This window comes from Rhinopithecus roxellana, chromosome 8 (genome assembly GCF_007565055.1).
Source record: "Rhinopithecus roxellana isolate Shanxi Qingling chromosome 8, ASM756505v1, whole genome shotgun sequence".
NCBI classification, from domain to species: Eukaryota; Metazoa; Chordata; class Mammalia; order Primates; family Cercopithecidae; genus Rhinopithecus; species Rhinopithecus roxellana.
In genome coordinates, this window is record NC_044556.1 from 15,067,164 (window position 1) to 15,092,003 (window position 24,840).

At 54.7% G+C, this 24,840-nt stretch overlaps 3 protein-coding genes and 2 non-coding genes across 8 annotated transcripts; 4 read left to right on the forward strand and 1 right to left on the reverse strand.

Moving 5' to 3' along the window:
- Positions 1–7,081, forward strand: SHFL (shiftless antiviral inhibitor of ribosomal frameshifting). Of its 2 annotated transcripts, none has more exons than XM_010373789.2 (8): positions 1–324; positions 798–921; positions 1,120–1,169; positions 3,514–3,552; positions 3,751–3,900; positions 5,080–5,183; positions 5,306–5,460; positions 5,900–7,081. In XM_010373789.2, exons 1-8 carry the CDS (start codon positions 304–306, stop codon positions 6,130–6,132), a joined length of 876 nt encoding a protein of 291 aa, XP_010372091.1. In that variant the 5' UTR covers positions 1–303; the 3' UTR covers positions 6,133–7,081. The 2 variants fall into 2 exon arrangements, with proteins under 2 accessions (XP_010372091.1, XP_030791430.1); XM_030935570.1 differs by having other exon boundaries at positions 5,414–5,460.
- Positions 6,168–19,881, reverse strand: ANGPTL6 (angiopoietin like 6). 2 transcript variants are annotated; one of them, XM_010373791.2, is made up of 9 exons: positions 19,859–19,881; positions 19,460–19,586; positions 18,456–19,321; positions 15,735–15,839; positions 9,821–10,412; positions 8,603–8,783; positions 7,525–7,712; positions 7,181–7,451; positions 6,169–6,606 (listed from the first exon to the last, which is right to left on the reverse strand). In XM_010373791.2, exons 5-9 carry the CDS (start codon positions 10,400–10,402, stop codon positions 6,416–6,418), a joined length of 1,413 nt encoding a protein of 470 aa, XP_010372093.1. In that variant the 5' UTR covers positions 10,403–10,412; positions 15,735–15,839; positions 18,456–19,321; positions 19,460–19,586; positions 19,859–19,881; the 3' UTR covers positions 6,169–6,415. The 2 variants fall into 2 exon arrangements, with proteins under 2 accessions (XP_010372092.1, XP_010372093.1); XM_010373790.2 differs by lacking the exons at positions 18,456–19,321; positions 19,460–19,586; positions 19,859–19,881 and having other exon boundaries at positions 6,168–6,606; positions 15,751–15,933.
- Positions 19,669–24,707, forward strand: PPAN (peter pan homolog). Of its 2 annotated transcripts, XM_030935568.1 has the most exons (12): positions 19,669–19,792; positions 19,881–20,051; positions 20,888–20,989; positions 21,188–21,238; positions 21,347–21,517; positions 23,065–23,141; positions 23,341–23,448; positions 23,550–23,673; positions 23,750–23,828; positions 23,911–24,040; positions 24,113–24,282; positions 24,361–24,707. In XM_030935568.1, exons 1-12 carry the CDS (start codon positions 19,775–19,777, stop codon positions 24,573–24,575), a joined length of 1,416 nt encoding a protein of 471 aa, XP_030791428.1. In that variant the 5' UTR covers positions 19,669–19,774; the 3' UTR covers positions 24,576–24,707. The 2 variants fall into 2 exon arrangements, with proteins under 2 accessions (XP_030791428.1, XP_030791427.1); XM_030935567.1 differs by having other exon boundaries at positions 19,701–19,792; positions 23,911–24,282; positions 24,361–24,702.
- LOC115899460 lies at positions 21,034–21,118 on the forward strand. The gene has a single exon (XR_004059161.1). It is a non-coding gene; the product is annotated as a small nucleolar RNA SNORD105 (small nucleolar RNA).
- On the forward strand, positions 23,191–23,268 carry LOC115899470. The gene has a single exon (XR_004059169.1). It is a non-coding gene; the product is annotated as a small nucleolar RNA U105B (small nucleolar RNA).
- Positions 24,708–24,840: the final 133 nt, after the last annotated feature.

Below are 24,840 nucleotides of genomic sequence, written 5' to 3' on the forward strand. Positions count from 1 at the left end.
TGACCGACTGCAGAGGCCGCGCCGCCTCCCCCGCCCGAGGTCTGCGCGCTCCGCTGCAGGGTGCAGACCCGGGGCGCCCGCCTGGGTTTGGGGCGCAAGAGCAGAGGCGGAGCCAGGGCGGAGCCAGCGCGCCGGGTCCCCCCTGAATCGAAAGCGAAACAGGGGCCGGGGAGGAAGGGCGGAGCCGGCCCCGAGGCACCGCCCCCTGCCCTGCGCGGCTGCTGGACCGACGGGCGCGCCCAGGTAGGGGGGCGGCTGAACCGCGCAGTGCGGACCCTCGCGGGGACCTGCGCCGCCGTCACCATGTCTCAGGAAGGTGTGGAGGTAAGAGATGGCTACAGCTGGGCCGGGGGCAGACGCGACAGACTCCGAGGAGCGGCCGGGAGGCGCGGAGGGGGCTTCGCAGTTCCTGGGGACCCCTATCCTAGAACCCCAGATCCTTACCCCTGCCTGGCGCTCATCCCTCTTGAAAAGGAAAGTGACTCCCACGTTTCCCCAGAGCGAAATGAGGCCTCCCCGAGGAAAAGCGGGGGCTGCAGGGTCAAAGGTCAGAGGCCAGAGATAACCTGGCCGCCCCCCCACTTTAGGCTGGGACGCTCGCCTCAGTCCGCGCCCTCCCCCAACGCTCTGTGGGGACTTTGGCTTTTTCCAGGAAATGCCGTAGAGGGATGAAAGGGGGGGGCGGCGGAGGCCAAAACCAAGGGTCAAGTTCAGGCCGGGAGAACGGTGCCTAGAGATGGGGGAGGGACGATCGCGCTTCCCCTTCGTCCACTGGAACCCCCCTGTCCCCATCCCAGCTGGAGAAGAGCGTCCGGCGCCTCAGGGAGAAGTTTCATGGGAAGGTATCCTCCAAGAAGGCGGGGGCTCTGATGAGGAAATTCGGCAGCGACCACACGGGAGTGGGGCGCTCCATCGTGTACGGTGAGGCTGCGGGGGTCCCGGGCCTGGTGCGGGGACCGCGCGTGGGAGCGCCAAGGGGGCGTGGTCTAGGGAGAGGCGTTGAGCTCACCTCCCCCGGAGGTCCCAGCCTCGGGGAGGCTCTGCATCGCGGCTCTGGGTGGCCTGGAACTCCCGCAGACCCTTGAAGGGCCCTTCTCTTATACGCACTCTCCCCCGCAGGGGTAAAGCAAAAAGATGGCCAAGAACTAAGTAACGATCTGGATGCCCAGGTAACCTGTCCCCTCCCCTCGCAAAGGACCAGGTCACGGGAGGGACAGCAAGAGGGGGGACCCGACCGGTTCATGGTGACTGACACTTCTCTGAAACAGGAGGGACCAGGCATTGTTGGGCCGTAACTCATCACCCAATCTCACTTTTTCACCTCTCCATCGTTTGTCCGGCCAGGGAGCCTGCAAACAGTAGGCGCTCATTATGCACTGATTGTATTCAAAGGGGGACAGCCATGAAACTAGGCAATGAAAGGAGGCAGGATTATTGCCATCGTAGAGGGGGCAGAGGTCAGAGAAGACTTCCTGGAGGAGGAGGTACCAAGTCTTAAAGGATGGAGAGGAGTGAGCTCTGGGAGGGGAAAGGGAAAGAAAGGCAGGGGTCTTAGGGTGTGGGAGGGAATGGCATGAGCAAAGGTTGGGAGGTGCGGAAGGGTTGTTAGTGGCAGTCTCTAGAAAGGCTGGGATGAGCAGGGGATTGGGGAGGGGAGAGAGGCAGGGGAACGGAACCCTTGTGTTGAATGAATGAATGAATGAATGAATGAATGAATGAATGGCTTTGAAGCACAGGTGCATCATGGCTACTTTGCTTCTTTGAAAGCTTTGGTGATGGGAACACTGTGGATTTCGCCTGCCTGAAAGGCTCAGTGTAGGGCTGTTACAGTATAATAGACCTGGAGCCATGGCTCACGCCTGCAATCCCAACACTTTGGGAGGCTGAGGTGGGCGGATCACCTGAGGTCGGGAGTTCGAGACCAGCCTGACTAACATGGAGAAACCCGTCTCTACTAAAAAATACAAAATTAGCTGGGCATGGTGGCGCATGACTGTAATCCCAGCTATTCGGGAGGCCGAGGCAGGAGAATCGCTTGAACCTGGGAGGCAGAGGTTGCAGTGAGCCAAGATCACACCATTGCCTTCCAGCCTGGGCAACAAGAGCGAAACTCTGTCTCAAAAAAAAAAAAAAGGCCAGGCGCAGTGGCTCACGCCTGTAATCCCAGCACTTTGGGAGGCCAAAGCGGGCGGATCACGAGGTCAGGAGATCGAGACCATCCTGGCTAACATGGTGAAACCCCCTCTCTACTAAAAATACAAAACAACAACAACAACAACAATTAGCCAGGCGTAGTGGCGGGCGCCTGTAATCCCAACTACTCAGGAGGCTGAGACAGGAGAATGGCATAAACCCAGGAGGCAAAGCTTGCAGTGAGCCAAGATTGTGCCACTGCACTCCAGCCTGGGCAACAGAGCAAGACTCCGTCTCAAAAACAAAACAAACAAAAAACCCCAGAGTATAGTAAAACATGTATCATAGTCTACATTTATACATATAAAAATATGATAAAAATGATAGCAGAGGGGCCGGGTGCGGTGGCTCACGCCTGTAATCCCAGCACTTTGGGAGGTTGAGGTGGGCAGATCACTTGAGGTCAGGAGCTCGAGATTAGCCTGGCCAACATAGTGAAACCCCATCTCTACTAAAAATACAAAAAATTAGCTGGGCGTGGTGGTGCATGCTTGTAATCCCAGCTACTTGGGAGGCTAAGGCAGAAGAATCACTTGAACCTGGGAGGCGGAGGTTGCAGTCAGCCGAGATCACGCCATTGCACTCCAGCCTGGGCGACAAGAGCGAAACTCCATCTCAAAAATATAATAATAATAATAGCAGAGGGTAGCATTCATTGAGTATTTCCCATATGGCAAGACTCCAGGAATTGATTTATTTCATCTCCACAGTGACCCCAGGAGACAGGTCCTATTATTTATCCCCATTTCACAGACAAACTGAGGATGAAGTCACTTGCCAGGTTCACGAAGCAAGGAGGTGGCTGCTGCGATTTGAACCCTGGCCACCTGGAGTCAGAGCCTGGGCTCTAACATGCCTGTCAGTGGGAACCCAGGAGGCAGGGAGTGGCTTGCCCAAGTCCCCACAGCTGGAAGTGATAGAGCTGGGATTGGAACCCACATCTCTCTCAGTCCAGATCCCCACCACTTAGCTGAGCACAACGTGGCCTCAAAGGGGCGATATTGTCACGACACCAACAAGCATGTGGCATTTGCAGGCAGGAAGTGAGTACAGGGGGTCAGGCTGACCTCACTCAGGCAAGCCCTCCCCTAAGCCTCAGTTTCCCCATCTGAGCAATAAGGTAACAGGTGTGCCCACCTCTCAGGGCTGCTATGAGGACAACTGAGGCCACACACCTGGCTCTCAATATGTGGGCAGTGCTCTGTGAGCTGGCGAGCTAGGGGCACCCTATTCTCCTCGCGGCCGGGGCCCTCCTCCAGCAAACGGGTGGAAAGAGACCGGAGCCCCACCCCAGTTTCTGCCCCTGCTATCTCCACCCAGGATCCACCAGAAGATATGAAACAGGACCGGGACATTCAGGTGAGTTGGTGGCTAGGGCTTGAGATGGGGAAGTAGGGAGGGGGACATCTGCAGGCACGGAAGGATGTCCATTAGGGCAGGAGGGGAGATACTGGGGCAGGAGGAGGACTCGTCTGTAGGGAGAGGAGGGCTGACGCTTATGTTGGTACAGAAGGGGTGACACCCTTCCACCTCATCCCCACCTGCCCCATTCCACAGGCAGTGGCGACCTCCCTCCTGCCACTGACAGAAGCCAACCTACGCATGTTTCAACGCGCCCAGGATGACCTTATCCCTGCTGTGGACCGGCAGTTTGCCTGTTCCTCCTGCGACCACGTCTGGTGGCGCCGCGTGCCCCAGAGGAAGGAGGTAGTGACCCACAATTTAACCTTGACTTTGACTGTCCCGAACTCCACTCCTGACTCCCATCCTCAGTGACTGTACCTCTGACCTAAGGATTTCCATCACTGAGAGTCCAATCCCTGACATCCAAACTCAGAGCTCAGCCTTCATCTCTGATCCCAACCCCTGACCTTAAATGTGAGAAGCCCAATACCTCCTTACCCCAGAGCCTGACCCTTGACCCCACAATTGAACAGCTACTACAGAAATCAAACCTGGCCAGGCGCAGTGGCTCATGGCTGCAATCTCAGTGCTTTGGGAGGCTAAGTGGGGAGGACTGCTTGAACCTAGGAGTCTGAGACCAGCCTGGGTGACAGGGTGAGACCCTGGTTCCAAAAAAAATTTTTTTTTGAAGAGATGGGGTCTCGCCCTGTCACCCAGGCTGGAGTACAGTGGCAGGATCATAGCTCACTGCAGCCTCCACCTCCTGGGCTCAGGTGATCCTCCCCACTCAGCCTCCCAAGTAACTGAGACTACAGGCCTGCGCCACCACACTTGGCTAATTTTTGTATTTTGTGTGTGTGTGTGGAGATGGGGTTTTGCCATGTTGCCCAAGCTGATCTCAAACTCCTGGGGTCAAGCAATCTACCGCCTCAGCCTCCCAAAGTGCTGGGATTACAGGCATGAGCCACTGCGTCTGGCAAAAAAAATTTTTTTAATTAGCTGGGAGTGGCGATGTGTGCCTGTGGTCCCAGCTACTCAGGAGGCTGAGGTGGGAGGATCGTTTGAACCTAGGAGGTCGAGGCTGCAGTAAGTCATGATCACAACACTGTATTCCAGCCTGGATGACTGAGTGAGACTCTGTCTCTGAAAAAAGAAAGAAAGAAAAGAAACCAAATCTGACCTCAAAAACACAGCCCCAAATCTGGCCTCTGAACCTCCTGACCAGTAGTTCGCTTCTGGTCAATGCTTAACTAGTTCCTGCAAAAGAGGCAGGAAGCCAAGATGTGTAGTGTTTGCCAATTTCTGTGGTGTAAGTATTCCCACCATGGTCAGTATCAGGCTCCCCAAGTGAAGTCACTGATTGAGTTGGGTTGCTCAAGCTGAGGCCAGCCACTGCAGCACACTGCTAGCCCTGACCCCAACCTCAGACACCTCTGACAATCCTTGGTGCCCTCTCTGCACGCCCCTCCCCCCCACCACCAGGTATCCCGGTGCCGGAAATGCCGGAAGCGCTACGAGCCAGTGCCAGCTGACAAGATGTGGGGCCTGGCTGAGTTCCACTGCCCGAAGTGTCGGCACAACTTCCGGTGAGGGCGCTGACCCCCAGCTCCCCCTCAGCCCTGCCCCACCCCAGCCCTGCCCCTCCCTGCCCTGGCCCCACCCTGGCCCAGCCTCGCCCTCGGACCCTCACAGCCCTGCCCGCCCCCAGGGGCTGGGCACAGATGGGGTCCCCGTCCCCCTGCTACGGGTGCGGCTTCCCCGTGTATCCAACACGGATCCTCCCCCCGCGCTGGGACCGGGACCCGGATCGCCGCAGCACCCACACTCATTCCTGCTCAGCCGCCGACTGCTACAACCGGCGAGGTGAGGCTTTTCTCCTCCAACATCCTGGGCAGTCTTTGTCCCCTTCTGTGCCTTTAAGTCCCCAAATCTCCACTCAGTCCACTTCGTCTCCCACAGCAGCAGCCACTGCTTCTACGTGGCCTCCATGGCCCCCCAGTCTCCATGGTCTTGCCCACCAGGCTCTGAGGTTTCACCCCAGTGGCCTGTGCCTGAGGGTCTCCATGGCCTCTGCCCCCATGGTCTCTGGGTTTGGGGCCCCTGTTTTGTCCCCTGTAATCTCAGGTGACCCCCATGTCCCCAGGTCTCCTGTATCTTCAACACCCCTGAATGTCCAGTTGTGCTGGTCCCTGTATATTGTGGCCTCAGCTCCTCCCTAGAGCCCCTCATGTCCTCAGCCCCCTCCTGCCCAAACTCTCATGGGACCTCGAGTTCCATGTCTACAGCACCTCTCCCTCCCTAGAGCCCCACGTGCCTGGGACATCCTGTGCTCACCCCAAGAGCCGGAAGCAGAACCACCTGCCCAAAGTGCTCCACCCCAGCAACCCTCACATTAGCAGTGGCTCCACTGTGGCCACCTGCTTGAGCCAGGGCGGCCTCCTGGAAGACCTGGACAACCTCATCCTGGAGGACCTGAAGGAGGAGGAGGAGGAAGAGGAGGAGGTGGAGGACGAGGAGGGCGGGCCCAGGGAGTGACCCCTGCCAGGTGCAGATACAAACCAGACACAGTCTGTGGCTACTTTGTGTTATTATAAGATATGAGCTCAAACCGAGATATGAATGACCTTGGGGAGCCATCTGGGGCCAAGATATTGATGGGGGGGATTCCTGGGTCCCATTTTCAGCACCCAGGGTCACAGATCCACAGTGGGAGGTTCTGTGGGACACACTGGCACTGAGCCACAAAGGTGTGGCCAGGACAACTTGAGTTCCTGCTGACCAATGTCCCCTGGGGCCTAGGGGACAGAGGAACAGAGAGTCACAGCTTCAGGGGCCGAATGAGCATGGCGGCCTTCCTGAGAGAGTATGCTCCACCACGAAACTCAGCCCAGTAGACACCATCCTGGTAGCGGCTTCGGTAGTGGCCGCCGCGGTGCCACACACCGTTGAGGTTGGAGTGGGCACAGGCATGGTACCACCAGCCTCCCCGCTGGTACAGGGCACAGTTACCTGAGGGGAGAGAGAGAGTCCATGTCCTCTCACCAGAATAAAAGTCTCTACCTGCACCTTACAGTGCAAGGCTTTTGCCAGGTATCCCCTGGCCCCTCCCATTCTTATTGAATACAAGCCCTGATCTTCCATCTCCTCAGCAAAAAAATAGGAGCCCTGGCCCCCCAACTTTCTTCGGAGTAATAGCCTTAATTCCTTCCCTATCTCCTTACCAAAGTACGAGTCATGCCTTTCCCACTTTTTCTGCAAACTAGGAGTCTACCACTCATTCCTTTATCAAAGAAAAGAAAATGATCTACTTCCTTTCTAGAATAAGAGTACTAGCTCTCACCCTCTGCCCTTCACTTGAACAGGAGTCTTGATTCTTTTTTTGCCTCATCAGAGAAGGAATCTGGACTCCCCATACCCCCAGCAGGATAAAAGTCCTGACCTTTGTTCTCTTGACAGAATAAAAGCTTGCTTATCCTAATACTTACCAGAGGGGCGTCTTACCTACCCTACCTCCTTTCATTCCCTCACCAGAACAGAAGTCCCGCCTCCCCTATCCTCCCACCAGAATAAGAGTTCTCCTTACCAGAATAGGAGTCTCGGTCCCTATCCACGGTGCTGAAGGGCTTGTCATTGTGCCAGGAAAGAGAGTCTCCAGCATCACCATGGTACTGGCCAAGCCGCAGGCGGTAGTGGTCGCTCTCAGGTTCCAGGGAGAAGCCATCATAGTGGGCACGTGCTCCACGGCCCCCCCAGTCTTCCAGGAGAACCAGCAGCTCATGGTCCCCACGGCTGGTCAGCTGATACACGGGTTCAAGGCCCAGCCAGTATTCTCCGTCTGGCCACCCAAAGCCCGCCTGGCAGGGCAGGAAAGTCAGGAAGCCAGAACAGGCTCCCTCCCCTTCCCTGCCTCTGCCCACCTGTGCCCACCTTATAGTGCTGCCAGGTAGTGAAGAAGTTGACTGAACCATCTTGCCTCCGCTGGATCACAGTCCAGCCTCCACCCTCCAGCTGCTGCTCACACCATGCTGACACCACATGCCGGCCCACTCGCAGTTCATACACTCCACTCTGTTCATGGCCTGCCTGGCGGGCCTCTGCACAATCCTGCCATGGGCCTGTGGGCACAGGGATATGTGGGAGGCACAGCCTGGGCTGACCAATCCTTTACTGGAGCAAGAGTCGAGATTCTCACAGGTCCCCTCACCAGAATAAGAGTCCTGCCTCTCCCACTTTTCTACCAGAGTCCTGCCTCTCCCATTTCTTCACCGGAATAAGAGGCCTGCCTCTCCCATTTCCTCACTAGAATTCGAGCCTCAATAGCCATTTCCTTACCTGAGTAAGAATCTGGGTCCCTTGTCTCTAACCAGAGGAAGTGTCAAGCCTGGGGTTCTTTTTTATTTTTATTTTTTATTTTTCGAGACAGAGTCTCGCTCTGTTGCCCAGGCTGGAGTGCAGTGGCGTGATCTCAGCTCACTGCAAGCTCTGCCTTCCAGGTTCATGCCATTCTCCTGTCTCAGCCTCCCGAGTAGCTGGGACCACAGGCGCCCGCCACCACGCCCAGATAATTTTTTGTATTTATAGTAGAGACGGGGTTTCACCGTGTTAGCCAGGATGGTCTCGATCTCCTGACCTCATGATCTGCCCACCTTGGCCTCCCAAAGTGTTGGGATTACAGGCATGAGCCACTGCGCCCGGCCAAGTCTGGGGTTCTTAAACCCTGGTTTTTATGGTCTCCTCACCAGAATATAAGTCCTGAATATGGTACTCTGAACCAGTTCAAATTCTTACCAAAGTAGCAGTCCTAAATCTACAATCGCCTCACTAAAATAAGAGTCCCTCCTCTTCTATTTCTTGTTTCTCCTATTTTCACACCTTAGAAGTTTGGTCTTATTTTTAATCAGAATCATTTCTTCCGGTCCTCTCACGATGAGAGAAATTTGCCACTAAAATCCTGACTCCTCAATTTGCCTCTACCCACAATTCCTCAGCTCTGCTGTCGACTTACCCACAGGCTTGGTGGGGACAGCAGGTTGACCTGCAGGGATGGGAGAACCCAGGGGCTCCTGCTGTCTCTCGATCTGGTCTCTCTGGGGTTCTGGGACTGGGTCCAGCGTCCTATTGGTGTCATTGGTGCTACCCACAAGACGGACCGGAACCACAGGCACCAGTGGGGGTGGTGGCAGGACCTGGGGTGACGGAGAAAGTCAGGTGTTATTGTACTAACCCTCAGGCCAGGAGGCCTGGTCTCAGGGGCAGAGATGGTGGATAAATCTCCCAGGTCCCAAATGACCTGGACATCTGGCAGTGGGGGTGTCCCAGCCCCAGGAATAATCCTCCCCAAAAGCTAAACAACTTGGCTTTAAAGTGCAGACAGGTTGTGTGCGACGGCCCACGCCTGTAATCCCAGTACTTTGGGAGGCCGAGGCAGGCAGATCACCTGAGGTCAGTAGTTCAAGACCAGCCTGACCAACATGGTGAAACCCTGTCTCTACTAAAAGTACAAAAAAAAGTAACTGAGTGTGGTGGCTCACGCCTGTAATGCCAGCCACTCAGAAGGCTGAGGTAGCAGGATTGCTTCAACCTGGGAGGTGGAGGCTGCAGTGAGCCAAGATCACACCACTGCACTCCAGCCTGGGAGACAGAGCAAGACTCTATCTCAAAAATAAAATTAAAAAAATAAAGTGCAGACAGAGCTGGGCTTAAATACCGGTTCTTGGTGCTCCTGGCTTAATTGATCTGTGCCCCAGCCACCTTCTCTGTAAAGTAGGCATAATAAGAACACATCCAACAGTATCTTAAGTTACTGACTCCTCTCACCAACCCTGTAAGGTAGGGACTGTCACAGAGCAACATACTCTTATCCCAAACCCAGACCCGGACACGTTCCAGAATTCAGAATAACACGGCTGGATTTAGACACAGTGACATAGGGAGGGTTATGTATATGCATGTGCGTACAGAATATACATAACACTCCTAAAGAGGTTTTTGGTCTTTACGTGATAATGATATGCTTAATTATAGGATCCTATGACTATTCACATTAAGTGGATAAGTAAAGGCTATAAATAGCCACCAGTCACTTTTTGACCCAAATAAGTTACCAGATGGGGCGAGTAGCAATCCGGTTTTCAGGGTTTTGCGGATCTCGGAACTGTGGATTGGGGTTGCAAAACGCCCATTTCACAGACGATGCTGCTATCCGGGGAGGCTGCGAGGTTACCTGCTGCTGCCCGCCCGCGCCTCCCGGGCACAGGCGCTCCAGGCGGGCGATGAGACTGCTCTGCTGGGTGACGAGCTGCGCCAGCTCGCGGAACTTGACGTCCAGCTGGTGGAAGCGGGCGGCGGCGCGCTGAGCCTCGGCGGACGCGTTGAGCACGCGCTCCCCGAGGAGCTCCAGCGCCGCGGCAGGATCCGCCCCCGGATCCGCCCCCGGGCCCGCCCCGGGCCCCGCCTCGTGTTGCAGCTGCGCGCGCAACTGGCCCAGGCGCGCGCTCAGGCCGCGGCTCTCCTTGCGCAGCGCGCGCACTTCGCCGGCCACTGCGCCGTCGGCCGCCGCCAGCCTCTGCAGCTCGTGCAACAGCTCCTCGTGGCGGCCGACGCGCATGCGCAGCGCCGCTAGCTCGCTGGCGTTGGCGGCCTCGGGCGCCGCCCGCGTGGACGTTGGACCGCTCCAGCACACTGCGCCCGTGAACTTCTGCGGCGGCAGCACAAAGGTGTAGGTGCAGCGCGGGGCACCCTCCCGCGCCCACGACGCGCCCAGCAGGAGCAGCAGCTGCAGCGCACGCAGCCAGGGCCTCCCCATGGCGGCGGACCTGCAGGCAGAAGAGGAACGGGAGGAAGACAGGGTGCTGGGGCCCGGCCAGACTCCTCTGCTTCCACGGGGGGATGCGCGTGTCTGCACCCGCGGTGTCCCGGGCCCATGATTCCCATCCCCATCTCATTCCCCCCGCGGCTGGAGGGCCCCAGGGTGATCCCACTCTGGCTACAACACCGAGCTCCTGGCGCCCCGCGAGATAACGCATCTCAGGCATTCATTCAAGCGAGGCCGGCGCGGTGGCTCACGCCTGCAAACTCAGCACTTTGGGAGGTCGAGGCGAGAGGATCGCTTGAGACCAGGAGTTCGAGACCAGCCTGGCAACATGAGGAGACCCCTATCTCTACAAAAAAATTAAAAATTAGCCGGGCGTGGTGGTGCACACCTCTGGTCCCAGCTATTCGGGAGGCTGAGGCAGGACGATCACTTGAGCCCAGGAGTTCAAGGCTGCAGTAAGCCATGATCGCTCCCATGCACTCCAGCCTGGGCAACAAAGTGATACCCCTTCTCAAAAGTAAATAAATAAATAAAAACAAGCCTGATGTGGCAATTCAGGCTGGTAATCCCAGCACTTTGGGAGGCCGAGGTGGGCTGAGCGCTTGAGCCTAGGAGTTGGAGACCAGCGCAGACAACAGAGAGAGACCCTGTCTATACAAAAAATACAAAAATTAGCTAGGCATGGTGGCAAGGGCTTGTCATCCCAAGATCGCCTGTGCCCAGGAATTCCAGGCTGCAGTGAGCTGTGATCACGCCACTGCACTCCAGCTTGGGCGACAGAGCGACTCTGTCTTAAAAAAAAAAAAAAAAGTCACTAGGTACTATGCACAAATGTGTGCCAGCCCCCTTTCTAGGCACTGGAAATACATTTAGGAACAAAACAGACAAAAATCCCTCCCCCAGTGGCAAAACAAAACAAAACAAAAATACTGTATAGGATGAATAGAGTATATTAGACAATGTTAAGTGCTAAAAATAATAGTAGGACTGGTGAGGCAGCTGAGGCCTGTGTTAAGGCGGGAAGACTGCTTGAGTCCATAAATTCAAGACCACACTCCAGACTGGGCAATGTATCCAGATCCTGTCTCTACAAAAAAAAAAAAAAAAAAGTAACTGCAAGTCACAGAACCACATCTGGCTAATGTTTACATTTTCTGTAGAGTCAGGGTCTCGCTATGTTGCCCAGGCTGGTCTCCCCTGGCCTCAAGTGATCCACCTCTGCTTCCCAAAATGCTGAGATTACAGGTGTGACCCACCATGACCTGCTAATTTTTAAAATATTTTGTAAATCTGGGCTCAGTGGCTCACACCTGTAATTCCAGCTCTTTGGGAGGCAGAGGAGGGAGGATCAATTGAGGCCAGGAGTTTGAAGCTGCAGTGAGCTATGATTGCAGCATTGCACTCCCGCCTGGGGACAACAGAGCAAACCCTGTCTCTTAAAACGAGACAATAAAAACAGCAAACTAGGTAAAGAATATGGAGGTCTGTGCAGGGGCAGCTTGAGAGGAGGGGGTTGCCTAAAGGGAAAGCCTGGTGGAGGAGGAGATCTAAGCGCAACAGCTCTGAGACTGGACCCTGCCTGATGTATTAAAGCAACCTGGGAGAGGTTAAAGCAAAAGCAAAGGAAGGCCGAGTGCTGTGGCTCACGTCTGTAATCCCAGCAGTTTGGGAGGCCAAGGTGGATGGATCACCTGAGGTCAGGAATTCGAGACCAGCATGACCAACACAGTGAAACCCCGTCTCTACTGAAAATGCAAAATTAGCTGGGTGTGGGGATACAGGCCTGTAATCTCAGCTACTTGGGAGGCTGAGGCAGGAGCATCACTTGAACCTGGGAGGTGGAGGTTGCAGTGCGCCGAGATCGCACCACTGCCCTCCAGCCTGGGCAACAAGAGCGAAACTGTCTCAAAAAAAAAAAAAAAAAAAAAAAAAGCAAAGGGAGCAGAGTGCAAGGAGATGAGATGGGTGAGGGAAACGTCTCACTAACTGCCTTCCCATCTGTTGGATATTGGAAACCCCAACTTCCACATCCTCAGACAAACTCCAGCAGATCCAACCCATCTAAGCAGATCTAATCCATCAGCCAGACCTGTCTGCTCTTCTGTTTAGATCCTGAATTCCTCCACGTCCCCGCTACTCCCCGCTGCCCCCAGACCCTCCCTGAATTCCCAGCTCAAGACACCATCTGGATGACAAGCTGCCTCCCTGCTCTCTGGATTTCCATCCTCAACCCCAGGTCTAGTCTCCCCAACAGCAGCCAGAGGGCGCCTGTGAACATCGGAGTCAGTTCACGTCCCTCCCTCCCTCCTCTGCCCTGAATCTTCCTTGGCTCCCACCTCCTTTAGAGGAAAAGCCCAAATCCACCCACCGTCCATAAAAACTTGCGCTATCTGCCATATCCCCTCCTGCCCTCACCTCCTCCCATGCACTTCCTCACTCGAAGCAAGTTCCAGCGTCAGGGCCTTTGTACCTGCTGTTTTTGCAGCCTGGAACATTGTTCAAAATTTAACATCATTCCCTTCCTGTCCTTATTCAAGTCTCAGCAGCCCTCCTTGATCAGCAGATTTAGGGTTGTCCCTCCATATACAAGCACTCGCTCTCTCATGCTCTCTCTCTCTCTCTCCCCGCCCCCCACCCCCCCCCCTTTTTTTTTTAGATGGAGTTTTGCTCTGCAGTCTCAGCTCACTGCAACCTCCGCCTCCTGGGTTCAAGCGATTCTCGCGCCTCAGCCTCCCAAGTAGCTGGGATTACAGGCACGCACCACTACACCCAGCTAATTTTTGTATTTTTAGTAGAGACAGGGTGCCTGGTCAACATGGTGAAATCCCGTCTGTACTAAAAATACAATTAGCTGGGCATGGTGGCATGGGCCTGTAATCCCAACTACTCGGGAGGCTGAGGCAGAAGAATGGATTGAACCTGGGAGGCAGAGGTGGCAGTGAGCTGAGACCATGCCACTGCCTTCTAGCCTGGGCAACCCAGTGAAACTCCATCTCAATAAAAAGAAAAAAAAAAAAAGACAGAGTCTTGCTCTGTTGCCCAGGCTAGAGTGCAGTGGAGCAATCATAGCTCACTGCAGCCTTCAACTACTGCACTCAAGTGGTCCTCCTGCCTCAGCCTCCTGAGTAGTTGTAACTATAGGTGCACACCACCATGCCCAGCTACTTTTTTGTAGGGAGGGAGTCTCACTATGTTGCCCAGGCTAGTCTCCAACTCCTGGGCTCAAGTGATCCTCCCACCTTGGACTCCCAAAGTGCTGAAATTACAGGTGTAAGCGACCACACTGGGCCTAAACCTACACTTCCTGATGCCTGTACAAGCACATATCCTGAGAGTCTCCATCTCACACACATATTGCCGCATTCATGCATTCAACCACAGGTGCCTTTGAGTGCCTATCATGTGCCAGGTGCTGTTTTAGGCAATGAGGACACAACCTTAAACCAAACAGACAAAATTCCTGCCCTTACAAAGCTGACATTCAAGTTGGTAGAACAGAGAAATAAGTCAAACAGTTGCTAGGTAGGTCAGAGGGTAATCGTGCTTAGGAGAAAAATGGAACAGGAAAGGGGGTGACAGTCCTGGGGTTGGGGGACATTTAACAGAGAAGTCAGGACTGGGTGTGGTGGCTCACGCCCACAATCCCAGCACTTTTGGGAGATCGAGGTGCCTGTAATCCTAGTACTTTGGGACGCCGAGGCGGGAGGATCACTTGAGGCCAGGAGTTTGAGACCAGCTTGGCTAACGTGGCGAAACCCTGTCTCTACTGAAAATACAAAAATTAGCCAGGCGTAGTGGCACACGCCTGTAGTCTCGGCTACTCAGGAGGCTGAGGCACAAGAATCACTTGAACCCGGAAGACAGAGGTTGCAGTGAGCCATGATTGCACCACTACACTCCATCCTGGGCAACAGAGCGAGACTCTGTCTCAAAAATAAATAAATAAATAAATAAATAAATAAAAGAGAGGAGTCAGGAAAGGCCTCACAGAAGAAGTGACACTTGACTGGACACAGTGCCTCACGCCTGTAATTTCAGCACTTTGGGAGGCCAAGGCAGGAGGATTGCTTGAGCCCAGGAGTTTGAGACCAGCCTGGCCAACATGGTGAAAGCCCATTTCTACTAAATATAAAAATTAAAATAAAATAAAGAATGACACTTTTGCAAAGACCTGAAGGAAGAGAGAGAAGAGGAAGAGCATTTCAGGCAGAGGGAACAGCAGGTGCAAAGGCCCTGAGGTTGCACCCAAGAAATGGCAGAAAGGGGCCAGGCATGGTGGCTCATGCCTGTAATCCCAGCATTTTGGGAGGCTGAGGCGGGAGGATCACCTGAGGTCAGGAGTTCGAGACCAGCCTGACCAACATGGTGAAACCCCGTCTCTACTAAAAATACAAAAATTAGCTGGGTATGGTAATGCATACCTGTAAACCCAGCTATTACTCACGAGGCTGAGGTGGGAGAATCGCTTGAACTCAGGAGGCAGAGGTTGCAGTGAGCTGAGATCACTCCATTGCACTCCAGCCTGGGCTACAGAGCAAGTCTGAAAAAATAAAAAATAAAAAAATAATAAAAAAGGCCAGGTGTGGTGGCTCACGCCTGTAATCCCAGCCCTTCGGAAAGCCGAGGCGGGTGGTCAGGAGATCAAGACCATCCTGGCTAACACGGTGAAACCCCATCTCTACTAAAAATGCAAAAAACAAACAAACAAACAAACAAAAATTATCCGGGCATGGTGGCGGGCGCCTGTAGTCCCAGCTACTCGGGAGGCTGAGGCAGGAAAATGGCGTGAACCCAGGAGGCAGAGCTTGCAGGGAGCCGAGATTGTGCCACTGCACTCCAGCCCGGGCAACAGGGCGAGACTCTGGCTCAAAAAAAAAAAAAAAAAAAAAAAAAAAGGAAATGGCAGAAAGGTCTATGAGGCCGGGACAGAGAGAGTAAGCGAGGGGGGAAGCAGGAGGAGGTAAGACGTGACAGGGCAAAGGGTGAAGGGTTCTGTGGGCCCGGAGGAGGACTTGGGTTTTACTCTGAGTCAGCTGGGAACCATGGAGGGTTCTGGGCTGGAGATGGCCACATTTACTTCTGGACTCAGACACCAAGCAGGGGCTCACAAGAGTCAGGGGCGGAGGGTCCTCTCTTTGTCCCCTGATCACTGACACGCCCCCACCCCCCACAACAGAGACTGACCAACCCCCCTGGGACTGGGACGTGTGTATAACACCCACTGCCTTTCATACTGTCAGCCTGGGGTGGCGGGGTGGCCTGGGGGCCCCTAAGCCAAGCTGTGGTCGGAGTTTCCCCACAATGAGAATCAGCCTCCACCTACCTTCCCACCCTCTCACCTCTCACGCCCAAGACCCTGAATCCAGCGAAGCTCACAGAACACACAAGAAGTCCAAGGAAGAGCCGAGGGTCCAGTGGGTCCTCTGAGCTAGAGAAGGAGAGAGGGTGGTGGGACAGGAGAGAGGAGGCTTAGTAACCACTCCCCAGCCCCCAGAGCCTGGGAGTGGAGCTGGGATGCTGGGCCCAGGAGCCCAAACTATAAATATTTAGCTTTTCCTGGATGAGAAATGAGACAGAATTGCCAGACCCCCCTGCCCAGGCCACCAGAGCCTGATAACACAGGTCAGTGTCCTGGACATCCCTCCCCTTCCCCCCCATCCTCCACTGCAGAGCCCAGAGTGTGGGAGCCGCAGGCCCCGGGGCCGCCAGGCAGGATCCCAGCCCCAGACATGCACACACCACACACAGAACGAGGAACAGCGCTGGGGACTCACTGTGTGCAGGGCTTGGTTCTAAACTCTCCACACCTTTTATGTATTTGATCCTCACAACCTGAGCTGGATTCTGTACGTACCCTCATTTTACGGCAGGGAAAACTGAGGCTCAGAGAGGGTAAGCGACTTGCCTGCAGTCACACAGCCAAAAAGAGACCAGGACGGGAGCCATTCGAGGTAGCCTGACTCAGAAACTCACACATGTACACCACAGCAGTCACACACATATGGGCACATAACAGAGCGGACACAAAGACACACACACACTGGCATGCACGCACACATGCAAAAGTCTGGGTGCAGTGGCTCATGCCCGAAATGCCAGCACTTTGGGAGGCCGAGGCGGGTGGATTACCTGAGGTTAGGAGTTTGAAACCATCCTGGCCAACATGGTAAAACCTCGCCTCTACTAAAAATATAAAAATTAGCTGGGCATGGTGGTGTGCGCCAGTAATCCCAACTACTCCGGAGGCTGAGGCAGGAGAATCGCTTGAAGGCAGGAGAGTCACTTGAAGCTGGGAGGCGGAGGTTGCAGTGAGCCAAGATGGAGCAACCGCACACACTCCAGCCTGGGCAACAAGACTGAAACTCCATCTCAAAGTAATAATAATGATGATAATAAATTGAAGAATTAATAAATTAAAATAAAAAATAGATATAAAAGACAGCTGGAAATTTTTAAATTGTGGTAGAAGCAATATATTCTTAAAGTGAAAACCTTACCTCAGTTACATGTGATTTATGTTTTCTGGATTGATCTGGATTTTGTAATTATAAATAAAAATGTAAGGCCGGGCACAGTGGCTCACGCCTGTAATCCCAGCACTTTGGGAGGCCAAGGCAGGCAGATCACGAGGTCAGCAATTCAAGACCAGCCTGGCCAAGATGGTGAAACCCCATCTCTACTAAAAATACAAAAATTCACCAGGGATGGTGACAGGCGCCTGTAATCCCAGCTACTCAGGAGGCTGAGGCAGGAGAATCGCTTGAACCCGGGGGGGTGGAGGGTGCAGTGAGTCACTGTACTCCAGCCTGGGCGACAGAGTGAGACTCTGTCTCAAAAAAAATAAATAAATAAAAATGTAAGATTTTGAGTCCACTTAATTATTTGTTGAAAATAATACAAGTCAGTATAATAGAGAAGCATTCACATATTCAACACTGTAAGACAAAACACCAGAGACCTTGGATTTGATAATTGATCTGATATGTTGCACAGTATTCATATGTACAGTGATAGTTACCTTTCTTTGGGTATTTTGTGTATGTGTGTGTGTGTGTGTGTGTGTGTGTGTAGTTTTTTTTTTTTTTTTTTTCTTTTTTTTTTGAGACGGAGTCTCGCTCTGTCAACCCAGGCTGGAGTGCTGTGGCCGGATCTCAGCTCACTGCAAGCTCCGCCTCCCAGGTTCACGCCATTCTCCTGCCTCAGCCTCCCGAGTAGCTGGGACTACAGGCGCCGCCACCTCGCCCGGCTAGTTTTTTGTAGTTTTTTTTTAGTAGAGACGGGGTTTCACTGTGTTAGCCAGGATGGTCTCGATCTCCTGACCTTGTGATCCGCCCGTCTCGGCCTCCCAAAGTGCTGGGATTACAGGCTTGAGCCACCGCGCCCGGCCGTGTGTGTAGTTTTATGCAGTAAGTTCCATGTAGTGCTGGCACTTATTTAATTAACTATTCATGATTTTGTTAATACCTTGTTATAGAATTCAGGCATGTATTTTCAGCATAAGAAGCCAAACACACCAGCTTGTCATTGGAGAGAATATATTAAGTGAGAAAAACATTCAGGAATTAGAGCTTTAACATGTTAAAGTTAGTGCTAACCATTGTCATATTGGATCTGAACCTATCCTAATATATAGCCATAAAGCTTGACTTTTGCATTGGAACTATGCTTTCATAAATAAAGGATATCTCATTGATTAAAAAAAGACACAGCTGGAAACATAACACAGTTTCAGGCAACAACTGTATGTTCCAAATATGGTCACACACACATCTGGTCACACAACTTAAAGGGAAATGGGGGTGGGCTGAGTGGGTCTTTATCTGTGTGTCAGGCTTTCCACACCCTGCTTCTTGTGATCACACAGTAGTGTACAGATACAAAACAGGTCCACACAGTTGACACCTGGAAACCAATCTACCACATCACAGAGGTCACCATCTGTCTCCCACACACTCGTTCACATTTTCACACAAGTCAAATCACACAAGACGGAACTGGGGGAAGTAACCATGCAGTCATTTCCCAGGGGTACAAAGAAACTCACGTAGGGCCCCGCAGAGCCCAGGCCCAGGGTCTGAGCCCTGTCTGAAGGCCCCACCGACGACCAGCCACACGCTGGGAGAGCCGCCTCCTTCCCTGGGTCTGCACTGTCCTGAGCTCCCGAGTAACTCGAGTGGACTCCAGGGTTGAAAGAGGAAATGGTCGTCTCAGATCTTAGAGAGGCTGCCAGGCTGGGCTCTGGGCCTGGGCTGGGGCCCCCACACTGGGCCCCTCGGCCCCCCACCCTCAGCCCCTTCTGGCTTCCCCATTGGCAGTAGAGAGGGAGGGAACTTCATAAGTCACAGAGAGGGGCTGAAGAAGACAGAGAGTCAGACAGATGGAGATGGGAGAGACATAGGGAGATGGCAGAGATAGGGAGAGATGGGGAGATGGGGAGAGACACAGGGAGGCAGACGAGAAGAAACAGGGATGGGACCAGACACAGAGAAAGGAAACTTCTTTAGTTTCCATCTTTAGTTATAAATGATGAAAGAGACAACTAATGACAGAGACAACGTTGCAAGAGGGAGACAGAGACAGGGGGTAGACGAAGGGGAGGGGAGACACATCTGGGGGAGAGGAGGAAGAATTGGGGTGCCAGAGAGAGCAAGGAGGGAGAGGAGGCCGATGGGGGAGGGGAGAGCAATGCTCAGCCCAGCGAGGGGGTGTCCCTTTCCCCTACTGCAAGGTTTTGGGGAAGACGCCAGAGGCCTGAGGCCAAGACTGAGGCTTTGAGCGGAAAGAAGGAGGGGGCGAGTTATTCACGAAGCGCCCGCCTTGCCCTGAGTTTCCAGAGGGTGATGTGGAGTTTCCATCCCTCAGTCCGTCTGCAGACAGGGGTACCCGGGGAGGACAGCTGGTCCAGAGGAGCTGCGGGACAAAAATGAATGATTGCCACAGTCATTCCCTCCAGTGGCTTCTCCCCAAGTACGTGGAGCCAGAGCGCCCAACATTATGCGTACATGATCGCTCTTAATTCGTGAGCCCGGGGGACGTTATCATCCTTACTTTGGGAAGAGCCTCGGAATGCAGAAAGTGGTTTTAGCCCAGCTGGAGGAAATGGGCCGAAGCGGGATTCGAACCGGCGGATTAGTTTCTCTGCAGCCCGGAGCCGCGTAGCCCCGCCCCTTTCTCCCTAGAAACAGGCGCCCGTGTCTCCATAGCAACCGCTCCACCTGATTGCCCCTCCCCGCTCCCGGAGGCCACCTAGTGCGCAGGCCCGCATGATGACGTCCCAGACCGTGCCTGCTCTCAGGCGCCGGAAGTGAGCGGCGCAGCGCCGGAAGCGGTGGACACAGGAGGCCTCGTGGAGGACACGGCAGCATGGGGCGGTCAGGGAGGGTAAGGCTCGGAGGCTTGGGAGGCAGGGGGCGCAGGCGTATTCCCAGCCGAGATCGCGGCGCTCACGGTTTGTCTCTTGCCGCTGCAGTCCCGGCACCAGAAGCGCGCCCGCGCTCAGGCGCAGCTCCGCAACCTCGAGGCCTATGCCGCGAACCCGCACTCGTTCGTGTTCACGCGGGGCTGTACGGGTCGCAACATCCGGCAGCTCAGCCTGGACGTGCGGCGGGTCATGGAGCCGCTCACTGCCAGCCGTCTGCAGGTCTGTACCCCACCCCCAGCCCGCCTCCACCCACCCTGGGCCCCGTTTTCGCGGCTGCAGTAATGGCTCCCGCTATAAAAGTGTGGGAGGCCTCAGTCTCCCCTGCTGGAAAAAGTGACCCTCATGGGGAGCATCATCTCTACCTTTCAGGGTTTTGCTGAGCTGGAGTGAGGGCGCGCAGCTTGGGAGATAGTTGGTCGCCTAAGCCTGACGGTTAAGACTGGAATCTGGAGCCGGGCGTGGTGGCTCATGCCTGTATTCCTAGTATTTTGGGAGGCTGAGGCAGGAGGATCACTTGAGCCCAGGAATTCGAGATCAGCCTGGGCAGCATGGCGAAACTCCGTCTTTGCAAAAAATAGAAAAAGTAGTCGGATATGGTGGTGCGTGCCTGTAGTTCCAGCTACTCGGGAGGCTGAGGTGGGAAGATTCCTTGAGCCCAGGAAATTAAGACTGCAGTGAATCAGGATCGTGCCACCTCACTCCAGCCTGGGCGGCAGGAGGACACCGTGTCGAAAAAAAAAAAAGAGGCTAGAATCTGGAGGCAGCAAAGCAGGGTTGGAAACTGTCTTCTCCCCAGTACCTGAAGCAAGTTAGTTAACCTTGCTGGGCCTCAGTTCGCTCATTTGTTAATGGGAAGATGCGCTGTGAGCAAGAGACAAGAATTAGAACTCAAATCCGCATCTGATTGACTCTAAAGGCTAAGATCTTTTTGCTTCTCTGGGCTTGTTGAAAGGGTCTGATACAAGACAGACCATAACAGGATTTGCACCGTCAGCTTATAGTCATCGCAATAAGGGATAAGCTCTGTTTTCTCTTTTTCTTTTTGTCATTTCCAGGTTCGTAAGAAGAACTCGCTGAAAGACTGCGTGGCAGTGGCTGGGCCCCTCGGGGTCACACACTTTCTGATCCTGAGCAAAACAGAGACCAGTGTCTACTTTGTGAGTAGATGCCCTCACCCTTCATCTCCCCCAGACCCCCACTTCCCCCTTCTCTTATGATGAACACTTGTGCCTCTGAGCTGCTGTGATTTCTGGCTTCAAAGTAAACGCTCTGAAGAAGAGATGGGGCAAAGGTGCCTACTCGCAGGCTCCTCTACCAGACCCCTCCAGCGTCACTGATCTTTTCTTCTCCTGCAGAAGTTGATGCGCCTCCCAGGAGGCCCCACCTTGACCTTCCAGGTCAAGAAGGTGAGAGGGGTGGAGGTGGTACAAAGCCATGGGGGTCAGAGCTGGACTTGGGGGTGTCGCCAGCCACGTGTGGTTGGTGGTCACCCCCTCCTCACTCCTGCCCTACAGTACTCGCTGGTGCGTGATGTGGTCTCCTCATTGCGCCGGCACCGCATGCATGAGCAGCAGTTTGCCCACCCACCCCTCCTGGTACTCAACAGCTTTGGCCCCCACGGCATGCATGTGAAGCTGATGGCCACCATGTTCCAGAACCTGTTCCCCTCCATCAACGTGCACAAGGTGGGTCTGGCCTGGCGAGGTGGCAGGTATGGGTGGGTGCAGCGGGTAGAGGTCCCACAGGCCCTCAGATGGATTGCTCAGTCCTCCCAGTTCTGAGGCTGAGAGCTCCTGGGTCTGCTGAGTCCTGAGGGCAAATGCCACTCCTGTGTCTGATGATGCTGGACAAAAGTATCCAGAGATGCCCCCAGCGCTTCCCACCCCATGAGCTGCGCCTTTTCCAGCAGGTGCAAAGAAATACTGATGGAGCTCTATTCCCCGTGTGTGTTGAGTGCTGGACTGAGCAGGATCATAGCATCTCTTCTCATGGCCCCATTTTACAGAGGGAAGCTGCAGGCCCAGTGTTATGGCTCAGGCCTGTAATCCCAGGACTTTGGGAGGGCGAGGTGGGAGGATCACTTGAGCCCAAGACTTTGAGATAAGCTTGTGCAACATAGTGAGACCACATGTCTACAAAAAGTAGATTTTTAAAAAGCCCAGTGTGGTGATGCATGCCTTTAGTACCAGCTACTGGGGAGGCTGAGGTGGGAGGATCACCTTAGCCCAGGAGGTCGAGATTGCAGTGAGTTGTGTTCATGCCACTCTACTCCATCCTGGGTGACAAAGCGAGACCCTGTCTCAAAAAAAAAAAAAAGCAAAACTGAGGCTGGCCAAGATGCTGATTTTAGATTCCAGGGGGTAGGACTGGATTTTTAAACTTGTCTGACTCCTGAGTTCTAGCTCCTAATCCTTGTCACTAGTGACTCTTAGGTGGGACTTAGAAATTATGTAAGATATCAGTCATCAGGCCGGGCGCGGTGGCTCAAGCCTGTAATCCCAGCACTTTGGGAGGCCGAGACAGGCGGATCACGAGGTCAGGAGATCGAGACCATCCTGGCTAACACGGTGAAACCCCGTCTCTACTAAAAACTAGCCAGGCGAGGTGGCGGCGCCTGTAGTCCCAGCTACCCGGGAGGCTGAGGCAGGAGAAGGGTATAAACCCGGGAGGCGGAGCTTGCAGTGAGCTGAGATCCGGCCACAGCACTCCAGCCTGGGCGACAGAGCGAGACTCTGTCTCAAAAAAAAAAGATACCAGTCATCAGAGAGTCTAATACGGGCTCAGGGACCAGGATTTCTTCTTTCCTTTTTTTTTTTTTTTTTTTTTTTTTAATTATTATACTTTATGTTCAAACCTGCACGTTCTTTCCTTTTTTTTTTAAGAGACATGTCTCCCTACGTTGATCTTGAACTCCTGGGCGCAGGCAATCCTGCAGCCTCTGCCTCCCAAGTAGCTGAGACTATAGGCATGAGCCACCATGTCCAGCACATTTTTCCATCTACTTTTTGTAGACATGGAGACTCTCTATGTTGCCCAGGCTGGTTTTGAACTCCTGGGCTCAGGCAGTCCCCCCACTTCAGCCTCTGGAGTAGCTGAAACTGCAGGTGCGAGCTGGAGGCAGCATTTCTAGCCGGTGCCACAGTCCACGAACAGTGCGTGCATCACCCAAAGCCCCCACTTCCCCAGACTTTGCCGTGAGCCTACGGAGCATGCTCTCTTCCTCACCTTCCAGGTGAACCTGAACACCATCAAGCGCTGCCTGCTCATTGACTACAACCCTGACTCCCAGGAGCTGGACTTCCGCCACTAGTGAGTGTCCCAGTGGAATGGGGGACGAGGGGGTGCCGGGTGGGGGCCCCTGCGTGTGGCTGATGACAGCACTCCTGCTGAGACTCTGTGATTGTTGTCTCAAAGTAAACGCCCTGACGCACTGTGGGAAGGGTGGGATGGGGACTGTCAGCCTCGTGTCCCCTGACCATCCCCCTGCCGTCCACTCATGTTCCTGCAGTAGCATCAAAGTCGTTCCTGTGGGCGCGAGTCGCGGGATGAAGAAGCTTCTCCAGGAAAAGTTCCCCAACATGAGCCGCCTACAGGACATCAGCGAGCTGCTGGCCATGTGAGGAGGGCACAGGGCGGAAGGCCACTGCTGCTCGGGGACCCCAGAACAGGCCCGGAAGCCTGAGCTCCCCCACTGAGCCCTGTATGTCCTACACACAGGGGCGCGGGGCTGTCGGAGAGTGAGGCAGAGCCTGATGGCGACCACAACATCACAGAGCTGCCTCAGGCTGTTGCTGGCCGTGGCAACATGCGAGCCCAGCAGAGTGCAGTGCGGCTCACTGAGGTGAGGCCCAGGGCAGGGGACCCCTGGGTTCCCCCAGTCCCAACAATGGGCTGACACTTCTCCCTCATCCCCCTAGATCGGCCCGCGGATGACACTGCAGCTCATCAAGGTCCAGGAGGGCGTCGGGGAGGGCAAAGTGATGTTCCACAGTTTTGGTGAGTCCGGGGCCCGCGGGGGTGCGGGGTCATGGGTGCTGGACTGCATCCGGACCTTGGCGACCCGCGTCTCCTGACTCAGTGCACAAGACGGAGGAGGAGCTGCAGGCCATCCTGGAAGCCAAGGAGAAGAAACTGCAGCTGAAGGCACAGAGGCAGGCCCAGCAGGCCCAGAACGTGCAGCGCAAGCAGGAGCAGCGGGAGGCCCACAGGTCTGGGCAGGGCTGGGCACGGCGGGGCCGTGGGATCCCTGCAGCTATGTTGACCCCCACCCCCTCCTCCAGGAAGAAGAGCCTGGAGGGCATGAAGAAGGCACGGGTCGCGGATGGTGATGAAGAGGCCTCTGGGATCCCTTCGAGGACGGCGAGCCTGGGGTTGGCTGAGGAGGACGATGACCAGGAAGATGATGACATCGAGTATTTCTGCCAGGCGGTCGGCGAGGCGCCTAGTGAAGGTATGGAGTGGGGTCTGCAGCGGGGCACCCAGAGCCTGTCCTTGTCCCTGGGAACCCTGACACTGTCTCTCCCCACAGACCTGTTCCCCGAGGCCAAGCGGAAACGGCCTGCCAAGTCTCCAGGCTGGAAGCGGCAGGAAACGGATCGAGGCAGGGGTCGTCTTTGTGACCGGAAGTTTCCCAAGCCCAAGGACAAGCCTCAGGGGTCCCAGACCAGGCGGGGGCCCAGAGGGGCTTCCCGGGATGGTGGGCGAGGCCGGGACCGGGGCCGCTCACAGAAGAGAGTGGCCTGAGCCCAAGCCGCACCGGAGCAGTGGATGAATTGAACGCCCCAGATTGGGGCCCGAGAGACATGGCCCTCGGTTTCCTTTCATAAAGGAGTTGTGTCCCCACCCTTCCACTCCAATAAACTGAACTGGCCAGGGGTCCACGTCGGCGTTTGGGATGGGGGATCCTGGAGCCCTGCAAAGGAACCCAGAGTCGCCTGGGCAGGTGACCCCGGCAGACCCTCCCACCTGGTTTCTTCCTGGAAGCTGGGTCTCTCCCCTACCCTGCGTG